This window comes from Salminus brasiliensis, chromosome 14 (assembly GCF_030463535.1).
Source record: "Salminus brasiliensis chromosome 14, fSalBra1.hap2, whole genome shotgun sequence".
NCBI classification, from domain to species: Eukaryota; Metazoa; Chordata; class Actinopteri; order Characiformes; family Bryconidae; genus Salminus; species Salminus brasiliensis.
This window is the reverse complement of record NC_132891.1, coordinates 7,773,793-7,795,704: the sequence shown is the minus strand read 5'-3', so window position 1 is coordinate 7,795,704 and position 21,912 is coordinate 7,773,793. Positions and strand designations below refer to the sequence as shown.

Here is a 21,912-nt window from a genome sequence, read left to right as displayed (position 1 = left end):
TGAATAAATTATCATTAAACTACATTGTCTAGATTAAACAACTGGCAAATGTAAATAAAAATATATAATTTATCATTTCTTTTTAAAAACATTTGGGAATGAAAAAAACATCAAATTAGATGTATTAATCTTTGCAATTATATTTTAATACAAAAAAATTCAATTTGAATATGGAATACTTCCTCAAATATTTTAGGTCACTGTCATTTTTACAGTGTACTCAAGGTAAAATGGCACATGTTTTTGCCTCCTTGCTTTGACATATAAGCATGACATGACTAAGTTTGTTGGTCACAGTACCTGTAGTTTTTGCAGGTTCAGAAGCAGCACTGCTTACACACCCTTCTGAGTAGCTCTCGTTTATCTGGAGGATTAACAGCTATGTCTACCAGGGGGCGCGCTGGGACTGGAAAATCCTCTTGTGGTACAGGGACGCCTTCTTTCATTATCACTTTATCACGAAAACGGACGCAGATGCGCTTGTTCTTACGGTCTGTTTGGTCTGATTGTTACTGAACGTCGCTTTACTACAGATACTGCCTCCACTGGTCCTGCTACGGACACACCAACATCTAAACACTCTTACTTCGTGTTTTACTGCCTCCAAAAAGTAAGTCGTCTCTTTCTCTTTCTCTTTCTCTCTCTCTCTCTCTCTCTCTCATCAGTGAAATAATTAAAACAAGACAATTATTTGATAGTATGTAAATAATAATCCAATACATTAAAATACCTACAGCTTTTGTTTGAGGTTGAAATGACTTGAGTAAACTTTGACAGGCAATAAGGGGTTAAACAATTTGGTATTCTATACGTAAAAACTGCTGTGGTGTATAAAATGATACAGTGTTATTTAATTTATTTTAATAAAATACTAAGGAAGTCGAATAAATACTTCAGTTTTAAAGATTTTAAATGTTCTGGTAAGAAGTTGGTGGTTCAGGGAGTTTTTGGTGGTTTCCTGTTACTGGAAACCGTAGGAGCGTTAGGGGTGTTGCACACTGTTCGTGGCAGATGCATCCTCCAAAAAAAAAAAAAAAAAAAAAAAAAATTCGTCATATCTTTGGAGTCATTGGACCTGGTCCGACCCCCTCTCTGGACTCCTGGTTCTGCAGCTTGCAGTATACCACAGTATGCCGTTTTGTCAGCAGTGGACTGAACTGCACACCGTTAAAGCACCTTTGCCCTTTATTTCTTTAAAGCTCTGATGCAAGGCCTCCTCTTGCTCATTCTGTGCTAAACCCTTCAACGGTGATGAAGAAAGGCAGTCTCGATTCTGCCAGTCTCGAGGCAGGCGAGAGGTGCACAGGCGCGTGTCAGCAGTACTGCAGTTGTATAATGTGGAGAGGTAAACAGCGAATGTATCGCCGCCCTTAAGGTGCATCAGGAATTAGTCTGAAACCCACCACCACCTGCTTGCGCCACCTCTCTCAGCAGTGGAGCTGCAGGAGCAGGACATTCCACTGAGCTGGATGAGCTGGAGACATGGCGAGCAATTGAAAGCGTGTGGCCATGTTTCTGAGGGTAAGAGGAGGTGACATTAGTAGACGTGTACAACAGTTATACTCTGAGATAGGAAGCTTCCTGAGTGGCTCTAGGATTCTAGGATCTGGGATTCTAGGATGTGCCATTAATGTGAAGGTTCTTTAAACCTAGAAGTTCTTCACACTTTTACAGTTTGGGTTTTAGGGATGCAAAAGTGTTGTTGGTTTTTTTTTTTGTCTATGCTATCACTCCCATTTCCCATTTTGATTTTTTTTTTTTATGTTGAGAAAGAAAAAGAAAGAGAATGTGTGTGTGTGTGTGTGTGTGTGTGAGAGTGTGTGGTGTAGCAAGTGTAGCAAGTTTAGTTGCCTAGTGTGATCAGTAATGAGTCAGTACATTCCCAAGCTGAACCTGTTTTTAATTATTGTATTACTCATTTTGCATTTTGAAGACCAGGCTGTCATTATTTGCTCTTCTGCAGCATAAACAAACAGCATTAACACAGTCAAAGCAGACAGCACGCTGGCGAACAAGAAGGAGAGGTCTGGGTTGTGGCTATATGCTACCACTCATATCAACTGGAATGTTTTTTTTAATAGTAAAAAAAAAAATCCCATTTTGGTAGAGATCCAATATATGTTTTTAATAATTAGGAAGTTATTGTTGTTGTGTTTTTGTTGCTGTCCTGCAAAAAACATCCAGTTTTTCCATTTGTCAATTTCTGCAGTTTGAAAATCAAGTGAAGTTTTTTCTGTTTTTGTAAATTTGACAATTTGTAAAGACAGGGTTTTCGTGTGACCGGTGTGTGATCACAGCTGTGCACTGTACATGTTATTCAGGGGTTTACCACACACTGATCACGCTTACATTTTACTTGTTTTTTCTGGGAAGAAAATAGCACATCTTAATTTTTTTTGTTCTATTTCCTGTTGTGCATTACTGAGGTCACATGACTACTTGGAAATCCTGTCTTTTAATTTTGCTAGGGTTTGAGAATAGATGTATATTTTTACTTTTATAATGGACATCATAAGCTAAAATTCATTCATTTACACTATCTGAAATTAGTTAGTTAATATGTGTCAAGTTGGACGATCAGTTGCCCAAGTTTTTATGAGTAACCACAACATTTGTAGCTCAGTGTGGATGTTTTTTTACGACTGCAGCTTTCACTAGACTTTAACTAGAAATGAATACGAGTAGAGAATTCTAGTTTTTAAATACTAAAATATGTATTATTTTCTAAAAAAGATCATTAAAAGCGTACACAAAAAAACTGAATTACAGTATAGAAATAGGAACTGAAACGAGAATGTTTAGCCATGCATGTGATGCTGCAGGTGCAGTTCTGCTGATAAGAGACGGTTGGGCCTAATTTGCCGCCTGTGTGTTTGTGTGTTTGTGTGTTTGTGTGTTTGTGTGTGTGTGTGTGTGTGTGTGTGTGTGTGTGTGTGTGTGTGTGTGTTTCATAGGGTGCAATGCGTGTTCAGAGGAAGAAGGCCTTGGTGGCCAGCATGATATCATTACTACTCGGAGCTGTTCTTGTGTATCACTGGAAGGCAAGTGACTCAAGCGTGCTTAATGTTCAACAAAGGCTGGACTCTGCCATGGAGAAACTCATTGAAAGGAATGCCCGACACTGGGAGAACAGTTATGATGATATTCCCTACCACCTCAAGCAGACCAGTGTTGGGTGAGTACAGCTTGGCTCTTTTAACAGTTTTGCCCAACTTGAACATTTAATACACGGAGTTGCAGGTTAATTAGATAATCCTTGGACCTAAACTCACTGGCCACAAGGTGAAGTGTGAATACTCTGCCAGATTCATCTCTGAATCGTTTAACCGTTTCAACATATTTATATTTTATTAACTGTAACTGTACTGTTATTTACTGTAATTTTTGGTATAACCTCAAGATGTTGGATGATTATGGGAATTCTGTGGTGAATCTATTCACGATTCAGTGGTTGTGAGAAATCTGCAGTAATTCAGAGGAAAAACTCTGCCCTGACCTGAATTTGTTTACACTGGTGGTGAACCAGAACCCATATTTTTAGACTTCAAGACACTTGATAAATATGGGCCTAGGGGTTGAAAGCTGCAAGTGACACTTTTTTTCTTTGTTTATTTTATTGAAACTCTGGCTTTACAATTTTTGTCTCTTTCCAATAAGTAAAGTGTATTTTACAGTTTCTGCTTGCAACCCCTTTTGATGCTTGCCTTTCATTGCACAGTGGTTTTCCGTTGTAGCCTCACCGCTGACACTATTTGAGACATTCACGCCACAGAATTGAAGTCAGTTGTAGGTGTGGCACTGGTACAAGTGTGTCGGGTCAAATGATCAGTGAAGGCTGCTTCATCTCTCATATATATTTATTTTAAAGTTTTTATTTTTATTTTTTAATGTCTTTTTATATTTATTTATAAGATGTAAAAGTTACAAAAGATGTGTGTGTTTTGCATAGTACTGTTCTGTATAGCTGTTTTAATGTACGGGATTGTTTGGGTTTAAACTCCTTCATACTCCTTCATATTGACCCCAGATACACAATACAATACAATATGGACAAAACAGTGTTTTATTCAGTCCCATCGCCACAGCTGTATACAATCAAGCACGTAGCCAGGCAGCCTGCCTTTACACACAGTGTAAGAATTGGTGGTTCTAAAGACCTCACTGAATTTCAGTGTGGTACTGTAATAGGATGCTACTGTTCAAGTCAAATGGTGAAATTTCTGTTCTACTTTATTTCTCCACCAGCTGTGAGTGGTATCATTGAAAAGTGGAAGCATTTAGAAACCACAGCAACTCGTTGGGGTCGCCAAGTGCTGAGAGATACATAGTGCATAAAGGTTCCCAACGCTCTGCTGACTCCCAAACTGCTTTGTTGTTCTACCTGACTTAACTGTGTTGTATGTGTTTTAAACAGATCCCTTGCCAGAAATGGGTGCATGTGTGAAGAAGACCCACAGAGTATTAAAGTGCCTTTGGCAGATCTGTTCTTTCCTCGGGTGTCTGCCCAGGACTTAAAGCTTGCATTCAGACCCTCCAAGTTGGCGGGCGTAAAGCAACGCAGGCAGCAGGAGTACAACGACTTCCGCAGAAGGTGAGCTGCTGAGCAACCAGGCAGAAAATGTAGTTGTTAATAATTTGCCCTAAAGCAGCTAGAGTGAAGTGATTTTTCACTTCCCAATGTCACATAACAGGGATCCACCTTCACCAATGGCAGCACATAAACCAAAAGAAGTAATCAAATGACCTGAGACAATTGTTTTTTTTTTTGTGAGAGTGAGAGAGAGGGGTGAAGTTTGTTCCATATATTACAAACTAGATCTTGCTGGTAATGCAAATTTTAAAGCTTTATAAATACTGACTACTTAAATTTTGTCCCAACAGTCAGCAGCCATGAGCTTCTTTAAGCAGCTGCCTATTACTCTGAGTTGACAGTTGATGGCAATAAAGCAAGAGAGGGATATTAGAAGATAGCAAAGCTTTTTCAGGTAGTGGTTTCCTTAGTTTGTAATGTAATTAATGTAATGGCAGTTGACAGGAACAGGAGGATCTTCATGGATAAATCATCTGAAAAAAGAACTGCGTCACAAGGAGTCTTGGAGTTAGGTGAGAGTTAGGTGAGAACTTTGGAGAAAACAAGATGCAGAATTTAATGAAAAACACATCTCCAACTGTTAGGCGCAGGGGTGGAGTGATCATGCTTTGAGCTAATGTTGCAGCCATTGGCACAAGGAACTTTTTTTTTAAAGATGCACCAGCAACTTTAATATATTCTACAGCAGGACAATGACCCTAAACTCTCTGATTCTAACATCCACAATAAACTGCCTCAATAGGTACTGGCTGAAGGTTCAGTTGCACATACACATTTACATTTAAGGCATTCGGCAGACACTCCTATCCAAATGTGACCAACGTCTAGCAAAGACCTCCCAGAGGTGTAGAGAAGAGGGCCAGGGAATACCCCTGATTTCAGAAGAATTGTTGGATAAGCCAGTGTATTGGTTTTGGGTGCTCTGTCCAAACTGTCCCTGGGACTATCAGGACAATGCATTTTTGAATGATATCCATTAACGTGAACTTTAATATTTCTACTCAGTTGAAATGTTGTTTGAGCCCCTTTTTTTTTTCTTTTGGCCTTGTAGGTCTCAGTCAGCGGCAGACCTGCTTATAGTTGCAGAGCCTAACAGTCCTCTTCAGTACCCCACCCAGGGTCTGGAGGTCCAACCTAAAAGATCTGTCTTAATTCCAGGTAAGAGACTGTTTGATAAATGGCATGTTTATTCTGCCCTACTGTTGCACAAACGCTTAAACCTGTTTAGTCCTGTTTCAGCTATCACTGCTCTCATCTTGCACAAGAAACAGGATGACTTATGTTAAAGAACTTACCACAGCATGACTAAGGTCAAACACAAAACCTATATGAACTACAGTGACCTCCATAATTATTGGCACCCCTGGTTAACATGTGTTCTTTAGCTTCTAATAAATTGAGTTTTTTTCTAAATAATATAGGACCACGATGGAAAAAAGAGTAAAATCCAACCTTTAACTCAAGTGAATTTATTCAGTAGGAAAAAAATCCCACATTAAGAAATAATTGTTTAACATCAAATCATGTGTGCCACAATTATTGGCACCCCTGATGTTAATACTTTGTACAACCCCCTTTTGCCAACAAAACAGCACCTAATCTTCTCTTATAATGTTTCACAAGATGGGAGAATACAGATAGAGGGATCATTCACAATTCCTCTTTGCACAATCTCTCTAAATCATCCAGCGACCTGGGTCCTCTCCTCTGCACTCTCCTCTTCAGCTCACCCCACAGGTTTTCAATGGGGTTGAGGTCTGGGGACTGAGATGGCCATGGGAGGAGCTTGATTCTGTGTGTGGTGAACCATTTCAGTGTAGATTTGGCCATATGTTTTGGGTCATTATCTTGCTGAAAGACCCAGTGACGACCGATCTTCAGCTTTTGGGCAGAAGCCACCAGATTTTGTTTTAAAATGTCCTGGTATTTCAAAGCATTCATGATGCCATGCACCCTAACAAGGTTCCCAGGGCCTCTGGAAGAGAAACAGGCCCACAGCCTTACTGATCCTCCCCCATATTTCACAGTGGGCATGAGGTGCTTTTCTGCATACTCAGCTCTTGTGTTACGCCAGACCCACTTAGAGCATTTGTTGCCAAAAAGCTCTATCTTAGTTTCATCTGACCAGCACACGGTCCCAGTTAAAGTTCCAGTACTGCTTAGCAAACTCCAAACGTTTGCGTTTATGATTGTGAGTGAGAAAAGGTTTTTTCCGTGCATGCCTCCCAAACAGCTTGTTGGCATGCAGATAGCGCCTGATGGTTGTTTTGGAGACTTTGTGACCCCAAGAAGCTACCATTTGTTGCAATTCTGTAACAGTGAGCTTTGGAGACCTTTTTATTTCTCCTATCATCCTCCTCACTGTGCATGGTGACAAAATAAACCTGCGTCCTCGTCCAGGCTTGTTTACCACTGTTCCAGTTGTTTTAAACTTCTTAATAATTCCTCTGACAGTAGATATGGACAGGTGTAGGTGAGTGGCTATTTTCTTGGAGCCATTGCCTGACTTGTGGAGGTCAACACACATCTGCCTTACTTGAATGGTATGTTCCTTTGTCTTTGAAGAAAAATGGCCTCTGTGTCACGTCATATTTACACCCCAGGAAAACAGGAAGTTGTGAATTACTAATTAAATGTTCCTACATACTCTGATCAACTTCGTAAACTACTGTAGAATTGACAAATACTTTAATTATATTTATTTCCTAAGAAATGTTAGGGGTGCCAATAATTGTGGAACAGGTGATTTTTATGAAGAATAATTATTTCTTAGTCAGGGATCTTTTTTTCCCCTTAAAATTCACTTGAGTTAAAGGTTGGATTTTACTCTTTTTTTTCCATCGTGGTCCTATATTATTTAGAAAAAAACTCAATTTATTAGAAGCTAAAGAACACATGTTAACCAGGGGTGCCAATAATTATGGAGGGCACTGTATATGTCATTAAAAATTGTTTTAACTTAATAAAAAAAGAACACATACACCATCAGCCATAACATTAGCACCACTGACAGGTAAAGGAAAAAAAAACATTATCTGTAGTGGCAAAGAATAATAATGGGCAAGAATCTGAGCATCTTCAAAACTTCAGGCAGGTCTTGTGGGGTGTTATGCAGTGGTCAGTACCTACTAAAACTGGTGAACCCACAACAGGGCCGTGAACACCTAAGTCAAGCCTTATTAATGCAATCCATGGAGGCCTCACCTCACACATTGCAGGACTTGAAGGATCTGCTACTTACATCTTGGTGCCAGATACCACAGGATGCCTTCAGAGGTCTTGACCCGACTCCTTGATCAGTTCGTGGTGGCACAAGTGAGACCTACTCAGTATTTGGCAATATTAGGTTCTAATGTTATTGCTGATCGGTGTTAGTAAAATGATCAAAGAGTGAAGTTAAATAATATCAACAGGTCAACACTTTTACAACACGGACAGACAGACAGACGCTAAACTACCCCAGACTTGTTTAAAGCCATCATGAAGATTATTTGTAAATCAGCATCATAGTTTAAGGCATAGTTAAATGCATTGATTTTCATAACTTGCGTCACAAAGTTGGATGCGCCCCAAACCACACACTACCACAGTAAATATGTTAAAAAGTTCATAAGTGCACACTTTTTAAGTAATTTGCAAAAGTGGAGAGACAAGATTGTGTAACAGCAACTATTACACGCAACAATGCCTGCATTGTAGTTTGATGGTATTGATCTCATGTCTAGGGCGTGCAGTTCCAGTTCTGGAGGTTTTGTGCATTTCCTGCTGAAGCACACCTAATTCAACCCACCTGTTAAAAGCCAGGTTTAGTAGGTCTGTTAGAGCAGGGAAGTCAGTAAACTGTGCTGGCTTGTGTATTACGCTTACTGGTTTCTGCCAAATTCATCTGCCACAAAATCACCTGCAGTTTTAGCTGTGATGTTAGGCTATAAGGCCTCTCTCTAGTATAAAGGGCTTTATTGATCTGGTGCTTTTGGCCGTCTGGCTGTCTGCTCTATGAATGAATATCTGAGAGATGAGGGAGAAAAGGCATAACAAAGAATTGAATTAAATGATTAAATGTGAGTGTTATGAGCCTCTTGCTAACCTTTCCTCATGCTGCCTTTTCACTGTCTCCAGGAAATGTGACCTTTATTCATGCTTGCTCTCTCTTTCCTTATTCAAAGGAAATTGCCTAATGCTTTACTTTTGTTGTTGTAAGGGTTGGCTCTAAAACACAAGCCCAGAAGCCTTTACTCGGTACGTTTTCACCATGTTATGCTCTTATGTTTAGTACATTATTTGGTACCATTCATGTGTGATTTGTTGATTGGAGGCCATGGATGATACTGATGACCACAGTCAGAAGTTCATTTGGGTGTTTAGTTTTTCAGTTCAGTTTAGTTTTAATGCTCTTTTACAGGATTGGATTAGTGTTTATTATGGGTTAAAGGGGTTATGTGTTTGATGTATTCCCTATGGGAACATTTATATTTTTCTTCTTTACATTTAATTGTGCTTTACTGTATTGAGGAAATGTAAGATTTAAAAAAAATTAGAAGAGCTTAGTAGATTTGCCTCACAAAACCCTCATTCCTGTTTGTGTGTTTGTGTTTGTGTTTGTGTGTGTGTGTGTGTGTGTGTGTGTGTGTGTGTGTGTGTGTGTGTGTGTGTGTAGGTGAATTTAACTGCCAGCATGGGAATATTTAATATGGCGGCTACAGTGAATGAGGTCCAAGTGAGCAATGAAGGAAAGATGCATATAGCCCTCTCCAGCAGAGCGCTGTCTGCTCTCAACAGGCAGTTGCAGTTCATCACTTACACCAACACAATCTTTCACCCCAACACTGCAGATGTAGGTGAGCTTTTCATGTGCCTTGATGTGACTGTTTATCTCCACTGAGAACTTGACACTAAACAAGTTAGACTGGTTCACTTTCTCTAAATCTGGAGAAAAAAAACAACAACCCAGGTTTCACTTAGTGAAACTACGTGGGATGATGTGAAGAGGTGAACTTTATGACGGAAATGCTGAACTTGATAACGGAAATGATGGCCATCATTTATAATACACTAATTAAAGAAATAGTACAATACACTGTCAGTGTTTCTGAATGAAGTTGATCCAAATGAAAGAGTTTATAGATCTTCATTATATTTCTAAAAGTAGTGAAAACTAAATGATTTAAAATTTAAATAGAAAGAAAAAAAGAAAGATAAGAGTGTTCTATACCTACAATGGCAGAATGGGCCTTATATTTATATAATAGTATGTTGTTATATAAAAACATTTTCCATCATTTTGTGACTTAATGTTCTAACCTCAAACTAGAGTTCACATAGAATGTAAAATAAAAGTTTTGGGGATTTTCTACACATTATCATTAAAAAAAAAGGATATGCACTCAATAGCACAATAGATTTAGTGTGGCCAATAATGAAGATACTGTTGATTTCTCCAACATTTTATACAAAATAATGAGATTAGAATTTTGACATGCACTATATTGCCAAAAGTATTCACCCATCCAAATCATTGAATTCAGGTATTCCAATCAATTCCAAAACCAAACACCTAGGCATGCAGTGAATTCCAGTGTGGTACAGTGATAAGATGTCACCTGTGCAACGGGGAAATTTCCTCGCTACTAAATATTCCACAGTCAACTGTCAGTGGTGTTATAACAAAGTGGAAGGGATTGGGAACGACCGCAACTTGGCCACGAAGAGGTATGTCACGTAAAATGACAGAGCGGGGTCAGCAGATGCTGAGGCGCATCATAGAGCCTCATGGAATAGATTTCCATGGCCGAGCATATGATAACCGATTATTAGCACATTGTTGTGGCCAATACCAATATTAAAAACCGATAACTTCACTTTTTTAGTATTTTAAAAAGTTCACATTATAATCCATATATGAACTGCTTTTAAAAACCTTTTTTCAGTCATTTACTTTACATAGCAATAAACATCAGAGCTGATGATTGTTGTAAAGTTGTTGGTCTTTCACAGATTTTTTTTTGCCTTAAATTGTTACAGACAGCAACAAGAAAATTACATGTATAGCAGCTTACATGTATGGCAGCTTATGGGAAGCTCCAAGAATTAATATAACTGCATATATAACTATACAGAAAGCAACAAAGGATATTTTGCTTTATGGAAAACAGCCAAAAAAACCCCAACAAAATCACACATTAACTCATCTCATGAGATGATTATTCCAAAAGAAAACTTTTTCCTTTGAACTATAGTTATAAAAACAGTCTACAGTTGTGGCCTACATAAAACAAGGGTTGAATCTATGGCTGGACTGTCCCATATGAAAATGGAAACATAAATTAAATTTCACTGCTTTTTCAATTAAAACATCTAAAATAAAAAAAATCCAATTAATAAAATAATATATCGGTTACAGATATATCCTGCATCACTACTCTTAATGCTTCAGCAGACCAAGAGAGTTTGGTCATTTTCATGCTGCCAACTTTGTGGGAACAGTTTGGGGATGGCCCCTTCCTGTTCCAACATGACTGCACACCAGTGCACAAAGCAAGGTCCATAATGACATGCATGAGCAAGAGTCCTGACTTCAACTCGATAGAAAACCATTGGGATGAATTGTAGCAGAGACTTCGAGCCAGGCCTTCTCGTCCAACATCAGTGTATGACCTCACAAATGCGCTTCTGGAATTTGCTTCCCCATAAACACACTCCCAGAAGAGTTGAAGCTGTTATAGCTGCAAAGGGTGGGCCGACATCATATGAAACGCTATGGATTAAGAATCTGAGGTCACTCAAGTTCACATGTGTGCAAAGGCAGGCAAGTGAATCATTTTGGCAGTATAGTGCATCTCCCTGGCTTCCATGTGTTTCTTGTCAAATTCAGGGAGGCAAAGACAGTCAATTGAGTCAACACAGTCAAATATTTTGTGTATAAATTGGACCTCAAATATGCATCAAGCATTATTCATAGTTAGGAAAAGGTTTATCCAGGAGACACAACCAACTGTACCGCACATTTCATGCATATACACCCTGTATACATACTATACATACTGTAGATATTATTTTAGTACTGTACAATCTACAGAATATACACACATGCTAGGAAATGTACGTTATTGCTGCCATGCAAAAGCCTTTTGTATCTATTTGTCAGTTTCTTTTACATCATTTGAATCTGGCTTTTTTTATTTTATATTGCGTCCAAATTTCATGATGAATCGACCAATAGATATGCTTCAAAATGAATTCCAAGTTTTACCTCAGAAAAGTACAACTTAACACCCTCTTAACCTTTCTCCATTGAAGCTTAAGAAGGTGTATGGGTGTTTCTTCTCCTCATTCTTCTATAAAGATGTCAGTTTGAAGATACAAGGGTTTTGCATGACAGTGAAGATGTATCAACTTATGTAAATCTAAACTGAAACGCAACTTATCTAACATGTCAGTTTTCTTTTAACCAGTGCAATTTGGCACAGATGGATTCCAGGCAGCCTTCACCATTAAAATTCGACATGAAATTCCTCCTAAGCTGTATGATCCTGGACCTAGTGCAGGTAACGAGTCCTCGCGTATTACTGATCAAGAAACTGCTTCTGAAAATGCTAATAAAATCAGATGATGTGTGTAATCATTTGTTTGTATTTTCTCCACTTCTAGAATACAACATAAGTGCTCTTGTCACCATTGCAACCAAAACATTTCTACGTTATGATAAGCTTCAGGATCTGATTGACAGCATACGACTGTTCTACCCCACCGTCACAATAATTATAGCTGACGACAGCGAGCACACTAAGCCTGTAACTGGACCCTACATCGAGCATTACATTATGCCATTTGGAAAGGTAATAGTTATTTCACTGGTCTTTGGTATGATATATGTGTATATATTAGCCATAACATTAATACCACCTTGTTTCTACACTCATTGTTCATTAGATCAGCTCCACTGACCATATAGGAGCACTCTGTAGTTCTATAATTACAGACTGTTGTCCATCTGTTTCTCTGCATACTTTGTTAGCCTCTTTTCACCTTGTTCTCCTCAATGTTCAGGACCCCACAAGACCACCACAGAGCAGGTGTCTGTGTGTGTTGCGTTGCTACAGTGCTGCTGGAGATTTTGACCACTGTGCCCACTCACTGTTTACATCCACAAGGTGGATCAACCTGGTATGAGTGTTTAAAAGAGTCAGAGACATAAGCTCATCTGTTACTGCACAGTTTCTATGGTCATCCTCTGATCCTTCATCAGTGGCGAAAGCACGCTACCTACAGGACGCTGTTGGGTGGACTATCCTCAGTCCAGCAGTGAAGCTGAGGTGTTTAAACACTCCAGCAGCAGCACTGCTGTGTCTGATCCACTCGTACCAGCACAACACACACTACTAACACACCACCACCACGATGTGTCACTGACCCATCACCAAAATACCACCTGCTCTGTGGTGGTCCTGTGAGGTCCTGAACATTGAAGAGAACAGGGTGAAATGAGGCTAACAAAGTATTTAGAGAAACAGATGGACTACAGTCTGTTATTAAAGTTCTTTAAAAACTACAAAGTGCTCCTGTATGATCAGTGGCAGTGTAAAAACGGGGTAGTGTTTCTACACTTGTGGCAAAATTGCAACTTCCTTTTGTCTAAAATAACCGCTTTCTATTGCACACGAGAATAAGCTTGTGCAAGTTTCCTTGTTGTTTAGGGTGTCATATGACGTATGTCAGACTACAGTAACCCTGCACATCACAAATGAAGCTTGTAAAATAGGAACACATCTGTACTTGAGTACTCAGTGGTGCCTAAACACAAAACAGGAGGTACTAGTGTCATGCATGACTTTCCTGCACCTGTTTGTACTGAACAAGAAAGCAAAATATAAAGATATACAGTGCTCTCCATAGTGTTTGGGACAATTACACATTTTCCATGGTCTGCATACATTTTGGTTTCGCCATGTTGAAATCACAACCCTTTTTTGCATAGCCCTCATTGCAGGGCACTATAATGTTTGGGACATTTGGATTTACAGGTGTTCCTGATTAGTCAGGTGTGTTCCATTGCTTTAGTATTACCGACATAAGATACCTGTGCAAAAGTCCATAGTCGCCGTTGTTCAACATGAGGACAAGAGCTTTGTCAGTGAAAGTCAAAGAAGTCTGTTGTGTGGCTAAAAAACAAGAATACTATCAGTCAAATTACAAAATTTGGTATTACCAAAATCAACTGTGTGAAATTTCATTAAGAAAAAAAAATAAAGTATTTGTGAGCTCATTGAACGCAAAGGCACTGATAGGCCCGGGAAGTCCTCTACTGCTGATGGCAGAAGAATCCTCACTTATCTTCTGGAATATCCTCAATTGTGTGCTTGACAGATCAGAAACTGCCTTTAGAAGGGGAGCGTGTATTTGTCAGACTAGTATCCACAGAAGACTTCATGAACAGAAATGCAGAGACTACAATACAAGCTGCAAACTACTAAAGAGAATAGCCAGATTACAGTCTGCAAAAAAGAACTGAAAAGCTACTGAATTCTTGAAAAAGGTGTTGTGGATGAGGTGGACTGAGGAGACCAAGATTAACCTGTATCAGAGTAATGGCAGAGTAATTACCCAGTAGAGACAAAAAGAAACTGTGAAACATGGTGGTGGCCGTGTCATGGCTTGGGCATGCATGGCTGCCACAGCTTACGGTGCACTTAGCTTTATTGATGATGGAAATGCTGAAGGCAGCAGAACTATGACTTCTAAGAGGTATAGGAACATCCTATCTGCTCAGGTTCCAGTAGATGCCTCCAAACTCATTGGGCAGTGTTTCATCCTACAGCAAGATAATGATCCCAGATGTACTGCTAAGGCAACACAGATGTTTCTCAAAGTAAAAAAAGTCACCGGATTTAAATCTAATTGACCATGCATTCCATATGCTGAGGAGAAACCTGAGTAGGGAACAAGGCCCCGAAACAAGCAAGAGCTTATGATGTCTGTGGATATGTAATAAAGGTATGTTGACGCAGTCATGTACAGTACCATCATTGCTATGTCCCAAACATTATGGTACCCTGAAATGAGGGGGACTGTGTTTATATATATATATATATATATATATATATATATATACACACAAATGTTTACCATTTAAATTGGCTAACACTTTTTAGATATTTGAAATGTTGACCGAAACAAACAATGACTAAATTACTAAAATAACTAAAGCTAATATACATTTTAATCAAAAGACTAAAGATAAATCAATTGACATTGATGTAAACAAATGTATAAATGAAAATCTTGCAGAAAGTGTTTGGTAATGAAGTGCAAATATCCAAACTATATAAACTATACTTTACAAAAGTATAAGAGTAGTGTAAAGATAAAGGTAAAGGTGCACGTATTTGTCACTGTACAGTGTACAGCGAAATGTGTCCTCCGCATTTAACCCATCTGGTAGTGAACACACACTCACACACACACAGTGTGCAGTAGTGTTTCCACCCTTGCTGTTATGAATGCTTATATACTCCTCTAAAGTGTGAGCCACATCTCAGTCCATCTCCTTATGTGCTTGTTATCTTACGGCTTGTAATGTGGAATAAGCTGCAGTAACGTTTGTTGATTTGATTTGTTTTAGTTTTGAAACCAAATTTTCTTTTTTTGATGCTTATCATTGATTGATATGCAGTTGGTGGCATTTCTAAGTTAACGATTGTTTTTATTGCAGGGATGGTTTGCTGGGCGTAATCTCGCCATCTCTCAGGTGACCACAAAGTACGTGCTATGGGTGGACGATGATTTCATCTTCACCTCCAACACGAGACTGGAAAAGATGGTGGAGGTTTTGGAGCGCACCACTTTAGACCTGGTAAGACGAACAGCACTTACAGAAGCAGTAATAATAGAATAAAATGTAGAAATACACAAGTAAGAACTGGGGTGGGGGGGGTGACTCATTTCCTGAAGGGAACGTAGAATGGTTGTTGCCTTAGTGGTTTCCTCCTGAAAGTTAGGACATTTCTAATGACCTGTGACTGGCGGGCCCCCCTCCCAAAAATAAAATAATTGATTATTTTGGCAGAAATGTCAGAGTTGTCGAGCCCAAAATCTTTTTGTGGTATTCCAGGTGGTTTCTATGATGTTGCTAGCTGGTTGCTATAGTATTCCAGGCAGTTGCTTGCTAGTTGGGTGCTGCAGTGTTGCAAGGCGGTTGCTATGTGTAGCTCTAACCCGACTGAAAGGAACTGACAATCTTTCAGTCAAACCCCTAACAGTCTGTAGCTCAACAGGTTGGTCCTGTTATTATGCTTTCATTCCATCTATGTTTTCCATGTTTTCCCTTTGTTTTAAGGCAAGCAAAGTAGGGCCCTGGAATACAGAAAGGAAAGGCATGTGTAGAATAACCATGTTTCACAAACCACGTACATACCATGTACTTGACCTTTACATATGCAAGGTGGTGCTTACATCAACACGCATACAATTTAAAAGAAGAAGCAGCACTCAGTCAATGCTTGTGTTTCATACGTAGGAACTTAACCTCTGTCCTTAACCCATCCGTGCAGTGATCGCACACACACATTCTAATGGGACACTGAGACTGCTGTGCCTGGGGAGCAGTTGGGGGTTAGGTGTCCTGTCAGTTCAGGGGATTAAACCGGCGACCTTCCAGTAGCAAAGTGCGCCGTTTTTATCTTTGAATTACTCGGAACACTGAATAGCCTTTATTTGAAAGAATAAAAAAAGAACATTTGAAATTGCAATGATTACATTTTATTATAGTATGCTACAGTATATGGACAAAAGTATTGGGGCACCTGCTCTTTCGTTATTTCTACTGAAATCAAGACTATTTAAAAAGGCCATATCGTGCTTTTTCAGAGTAACTGTCTCAACTGCCCAGGGATGAGGGCTTTGTACTAGATTATGGAATTTTGCTGTGAGGCCTTGATTGAATTTAGCGACAAGAGCATTTGTGAGGTCAGGGTGTTGTATAATCACCTGCTCCACAGCTGAATGCTCCAGAGTACTATTCTATGATCGGTCTCTACAGGAACTTGAAAAGCTGTGTGTGCAATTGCACTTCTCTGTAAGCAACTGCTACAACTTAAAGTGTCTTAAAGTGTAATGCCTTCATTAGAACGGGCAGTAAGATTCAGTGTTTATATGAAACAAATGCAACACATATACAAATGATCAGCACTCAATGTAGATGCCTAGAGGCATAGTTGCAAAACGGTGTGTATTGATTACTGTAGTCTGCATACTGTGTATGCTGTGCTCTTTCTCTTACTCCTTGATTGCACCTGTGTTCCTGCACTTTGACTATTATATAACAATAGCAACAGGTGACCGAGTTTTATTTACAAATGGAAATCTGGACATTTGCAAGTACAATTAAGGTCAACGTCCACTTTCATAGTAAATTAAGGTGTGGTGTGAGTTGTTTCTCTTTCTCTTTCAACTTCATATGTTTGCACACTACCTCCCTTTCTCTCTCCCTCTCCCTTTCTCTTCCCCTCCCTTTCTCTGTACTTTTCTACCTTGTTTGGATGGTTTTGTTGCACTGAGTGTGGGTGGTTTTTGTGGGTGATGAGATTAATAATAACGCAGGTTAAGAAAAACATGACTCTTGTGCGAAATGCCCCAGGATGTGGTGTAACACATTGTCTTTCTCGTGTACTCCTAGAGAAACATGTCTAAATGATAGATGCAAGGAGCGATCGGTCTGTGATCAGAATCAGTCCGTGTCATTATAGCCCATTCTGATACGGTCACACACGCACACACACATACACACACACCATGGCTGTGACTGAAATGGCTCCCTATACACCTAGGTGTTTAACAGCACGCTTGCTGTGCTTGTCTTCAGCGTTCCTCAGAATCTTCATTGGGTTTCAGCACAGTAAAAAGCACAGTAGTTAAATGTCTGTAAGTTTGTCCAACATGGACATAGTTTGTCTTGGCCGAAGCACGTTGCTCAAAATTTCATAAACATTTGCGTGACCTTGCACTCTTGCCGCAACGTGCAGTTTACAGCTGCACAGAGCTCAGCGGCGAGATGAATAAACAGTCAAATCTGGCAGGTTTAATTCGTCCACTAAATCCGTGTAAACATTAGCAACATTAGCAAGTTTAGCATTTTTAATCACAAACATCAGTAAATCTGTCCCACACTATTTTTACTTTAGCATTATTGTTTGTTACATGCTTTAGATAAAACATATAAAGCCTTTTTCAAGCTTCAAATGTTTGTGCTTAATCCACAAGAGGTAAAAATGTTGAGATGCACGGTTATATACATCTATTATTAATATTTAATATTATTAATGGAAAGTTGAGTAAAAATGTTTCTGCATGCTGTTTTATTTGTAATTCTTAGAAAGAAAGAAAATTGGAAACAGCCATTATAAAGTGTTTGCTGTGAGCATGTATAAAATTTGAGTTTGGTCTCTATTTTCTATTCAAATATGTTTAGGTGGGAGGGGCCGTGCGGGAGGTAACCGGCTACACCGCCACCTATCGACACACAATCTCCATTGAAGACGGTGGAGAAGAGGGAGATTGTCTACACATAAGAAGAGGCTTTCATCACATCATTGAGGGCTTCCCTAATTGTGTGGTCGCTGATGCAGTCATTAACTTCTTCATGGCTCGCACTGAGAAGGTGCGGCAAGTTGGCTTCGACCCTCGTCTGGTGCGGGTTGCCCACCTTGGTAGGTAGTTTGATGTCCCCTGTACTGTAGCTCTGCTGTACTACTGATTTATTGTGATAGTAATTCTACAATGATTAATTGAAGCGGGCGTCTAGAAGGGTCTTAGTCAGACCCTTCATTCACATTGCCTCTTTTCTCACTGCTGCATTTGAGAGAGGAGTGTTCGTGTAAGTATAGATAGTGACCATGTATAGACCAAGTGCAGTGGTCCAAACCTTATGGCATGCTAAAAAAAATCAAATCTCATTTAAAGCAGCATTATGGATCAATTTAACCTATAAATAAGAGCTTTAGATTATTTTGCTGTTAAGCTGGCCGTATTGGGGAGAATGTGTAATTACCAATATGGGCCAAAACACTGCTACTGCACTGTGGAGACCTCTCTCTGCACGAGACCGCTCATAAAAACTGTGAAATTTGAGCTTTAATTCAAGTGATATTCGTGTAAAGTCCTGTAATATTACTCGGTCGCCTCATTCCATGTGCTTCATTCACTACAGATGCCACATTTGTATCTCTCAGCCTGTCAACCAATACACATGTAAGGCTGTCCAAAAGGACGGTTTGTTTTAACGGCAGCAGAGTAAAACTAACTAAAACAATACGCTTCCCACCTGTAGGGGGAGCCCATGAGCACAACATACCTATTCTCACACAATGCTGCTATAATCCATTTACATGAATTATGAAATTTATAATAATTTATTTATTTGTTTGTCCAAAATAGCATGTGTAAAATAAATTTATGGGAAAATCTTTTGGCTTCAAAATGTCACAGTGAGGGTCAATGGGGACGTACTGTCCACTGTCCATACAGTCTATAGTGCACAGCCACACACTGTGCACAGACTGTGAAATCATGTTCATGTCAGATATGCATAATTCTTTTTAAGAATACAGGAAAGTATCAATTTCTTAGTTTCAACACAAAGACGTGTGAGCAGTGTATTTGTTTAACTTACATTATTTGAATTGCTGATATTTAGATATTTGTATGATATAAATGTAATCATTTTATATAAACCTATAGCATAGCATCTCAACTCTAAACAGATGTTTTTGTGTATAAAGGTACAGCTGTCCTTGAGGGGGCGCTCATAGTGTGATTAGTATTTATGGCAGTGAAGGAACAAAACTAATTACTCATTTTCACATAATGCTGCTTTAACCCATTTTGGGGTAGCTATGACCTGAAGATTTTTCACTAGTGTGGTGCACGTGTTTTTACCGCAGGGTAAAAGCTGGAAATCGGTTCAGAGACCACCTAAGCAGGTGGGTTTCAATCAACTCTGTTTCTGTTTATCTAATCGTACCAAATGCAGAGCTCAGTACGGGTACAGGGTCACTCCTGACCGCCAAATCTGGTATCAGCCCTGCTTGTTCTCTCCACCAAAGTCATGCCGCCCACATCCACTCGCTTCATCACAGATGAGTCTTGTAGTCTTGTGTCTCTACCTCTACTTGCAGCCTTCAGTCATACGTGCGTCACCTTTTTCCCCTTTTGGTTTGATTGCAAATATGTCAGAATGAACACAAAGCAAACCAGGACTAAAATGCATGTATCATTTTCTTGATGGTCCTTGATAGTTTTTTTTTTTAGTTTTTTTTATCTGTTTATCTGTGTGCATTTCTTACTGTATAATATCTCCTTTAACTCCAGAGTTCTTCGTTGATGGCCTTGGCTCGCTCCATGTGGGTTCCTGTGACGACGTCATAGTCAATCATGCCTCCAAGATCAAAGGCATGTTGCCATGGGGACAGTCGGAGACTGATAAAGCCTACTCCAAGTTCCGCTATCCCGCTGCCTCCAACATTCAAAATGCTCTGTTTTACTTCAAGAACCACTTAAAATGTATAACCAGCAATTAACCATTTTTAGGGTCTCTGTGGTTAATTAGACATCGTGGAGCGCCTTTGTTTAAAGTGGAACATTTTTTGGTGAGGATTATGTTGATGATGCTGCAAAGACACACCAAAGACTCCAGTCAGACTTTATGCTCAGGGACTTGAAGTAAGGAATTGCAGCTGTGGCTACTCCAGTTTCATCATGTTTACACTTTTTTGAGGGACCAAAGGCCAAAGATTTTAAGCTCATGGTTTATGATGATGGCATGTGCTGGGGTTTGCTGCTGTTTGCACTGTAAGCACTTCTGATTTTTATGTTGTCTTTGTGTTGTTGCCTTCGTGTGTTGTAGTAGTGTTCAACATTGTCCACAAGATGGCAGCAGACCATCAGTGGTGTGATCTGGACACCAAGGTTTACCAACCTTGCTCCTAGAGAGCTGCCAACTATGCAAATACTTGGGGTTTTCCTGTTTCCACTAATCCAACTAATCAGCTGATTATGATCTCCCTTTCACATCTCCGGGTTTCTCCAGACTTGGAGTTCAGTTACATTTAATAGATATTCTGATGAATGTTAGTTGAATGTCAGGGGAGCATCTATGAGGATTATATAATAGACCATCCAAGTAAAGTAACACTACACCTCCTAAATCGATAATAAAGCCCAGCACAAACCTTGTGTTGACTTACTGGCAGTGTTTGTGTGTATTGACTGAATAAAGTGGATGTGTAGAAAGCGATGCCACCTGGACATAGAGATTTTGGAATTGGTCTCCTTATACATAGAGACTGATTAAAGGTTCCTAACTTGTTACTTAAAGAAAAAAACTCCATTAAAATGTTTCTTATGGAATTCTGTATTTCACCATCAACTGTGAGTGGTATTATTGAAAAGGGGAAGCATTTAGGAACCACAGAAAGCAACTTTGCCAAGTTACAAAGCACTGAGGAGCATAGTGCACTAAAGTCTCCAACACACAGCTGACTCAATACCTGCAAAGCTCCAAACCTGCTGTAAGAGCTGCAAAGGGGGACCAACTCCATATTAATGCATATGGATTTAGAATGGGATATCATAAAAGCTCCTGTAGGTGTCCCAATACACACACACACACACACACACACACACATACATACATACATACATACATATATATATATATATATATATATATATATATATATATATATATATATATATATATATATATATATATATATATATATACAGTGAGTCCAAGAAGTATTTGATCCCTTGCTGATTTTCTTTGTTTGCCCACTAATAAAGACACTATCCTTCTGCACTTTTAATGGTAGATATATTCTAACATGGAGAGACAGAATATCAAGACAAAAATCCAGAATATAATTTTAAAGAATATATTTTAATTAATTTGTATTTCAATGAGGAAAATAAGTATTTGATCCCTCTTGCCAAACACACTCAATACTTAGTGGCAAAGCCTTTGTTTGCAAGCACAGCGGTGAGACGTTTGTTGTAGTTAACCACAAGTTTAGCACACACACCAGGGGGAATTTTGGCCCACTCTTCTTTGCAGATCCTCTCTAAATCATGAAGGTTGGTGGGCTGTCGCTTGGCAACTCTGACCTTCAGCTCCCTCCATAGATTTTCGATCGGATTGAGGTCTGGCGACTGGCTGGGCCACTCCATGACCTTAATGTGATTTTTCTTGAGCCAATCCTTTGTTGCCTTTGCTGTATGTTTAGGGTCGTTATCATGTTGGAAGACCCAACCACGGCCCATTTTCAGATCCC

General features: G+C 39.3%; 1 protein-coding gene across 6 annotated transcripts; it reads left to right on the top strand.

Annotated features, from left to right (window-relative positions):
* Window positions 1-473: 473 nt before the first annotated feature.
* b4galnt1a (beta-1,4-N-acetyl-galactosaminyl transferase 1a) lies at window positions 474-21,001 on the top strand. 6 transcript variants are annotated; one of them, XM_072697131.1, is made up of 12 exons: window positions 1,292-1,521; window positions 2,955-3,175; window positions 4,415-4,591; window positions 5,643-5,749; window positions 8,793-8,830; window positions 9,249-9,429; window positions 12,043-12,135; window positions 12,239-12,426; window positions 15,300-15,440; window positions 18,054-18,291; window positions 19,525-19,563; window positions 19,952-20,019. In XM_072697131.1, exons 1-11 carry the CDS (start codon window positions 1,510-1,512, stop codon window positions 19,527-19,529), a joined length of 1,401 nt encoding a protein of 466 aa, XP_072553232.1. In that variant the 5' UTR covers window positions 1,292-1,509; the 3' UTR covers window positions 19,530-19,563; window positions 19,952-20,019. The 6 variants fall into 6 exon arrangements, with proteins under 6 accessions (XP_072553233.1, XP_072553232.1, XP_072553229.1 ...); XM_072697132.1 differs by lacking the exons at window positions 1,292-1,521; window positions 19,525-19,563 and adding an exon at window positions 474-610 and having other exon boundaries at window positions 19,952-21,001; XM_072697128.1 differs by lacking the exon at window positions 19,525-19,563 and having other exon boundaries at window positions 19,952-21,001.
* Window positions 21,002-21,912: the final 911 nt, after the last annotated feature.

Bases quoted from the DNA above. Each gene is read 5' to 3' on its own strand.
- b4galnt1a (XM_072697128.1), top strand. The intron at 8,831-9,248 runs GTACGTTTTCAC...GTGTGTGTGTAG, and splicing joins AGCCCAGAAGCCTTTACTCG to GTGAATTTAACTGCCAGCAT. The intron at 18,292-19,951 runs GTAGGTAGTTTG...CTTTAACTCCAG, and splicing joins GGTGCGGGTTGCCCACCTTG to AGTTCTTCGTTGATGGCCTT.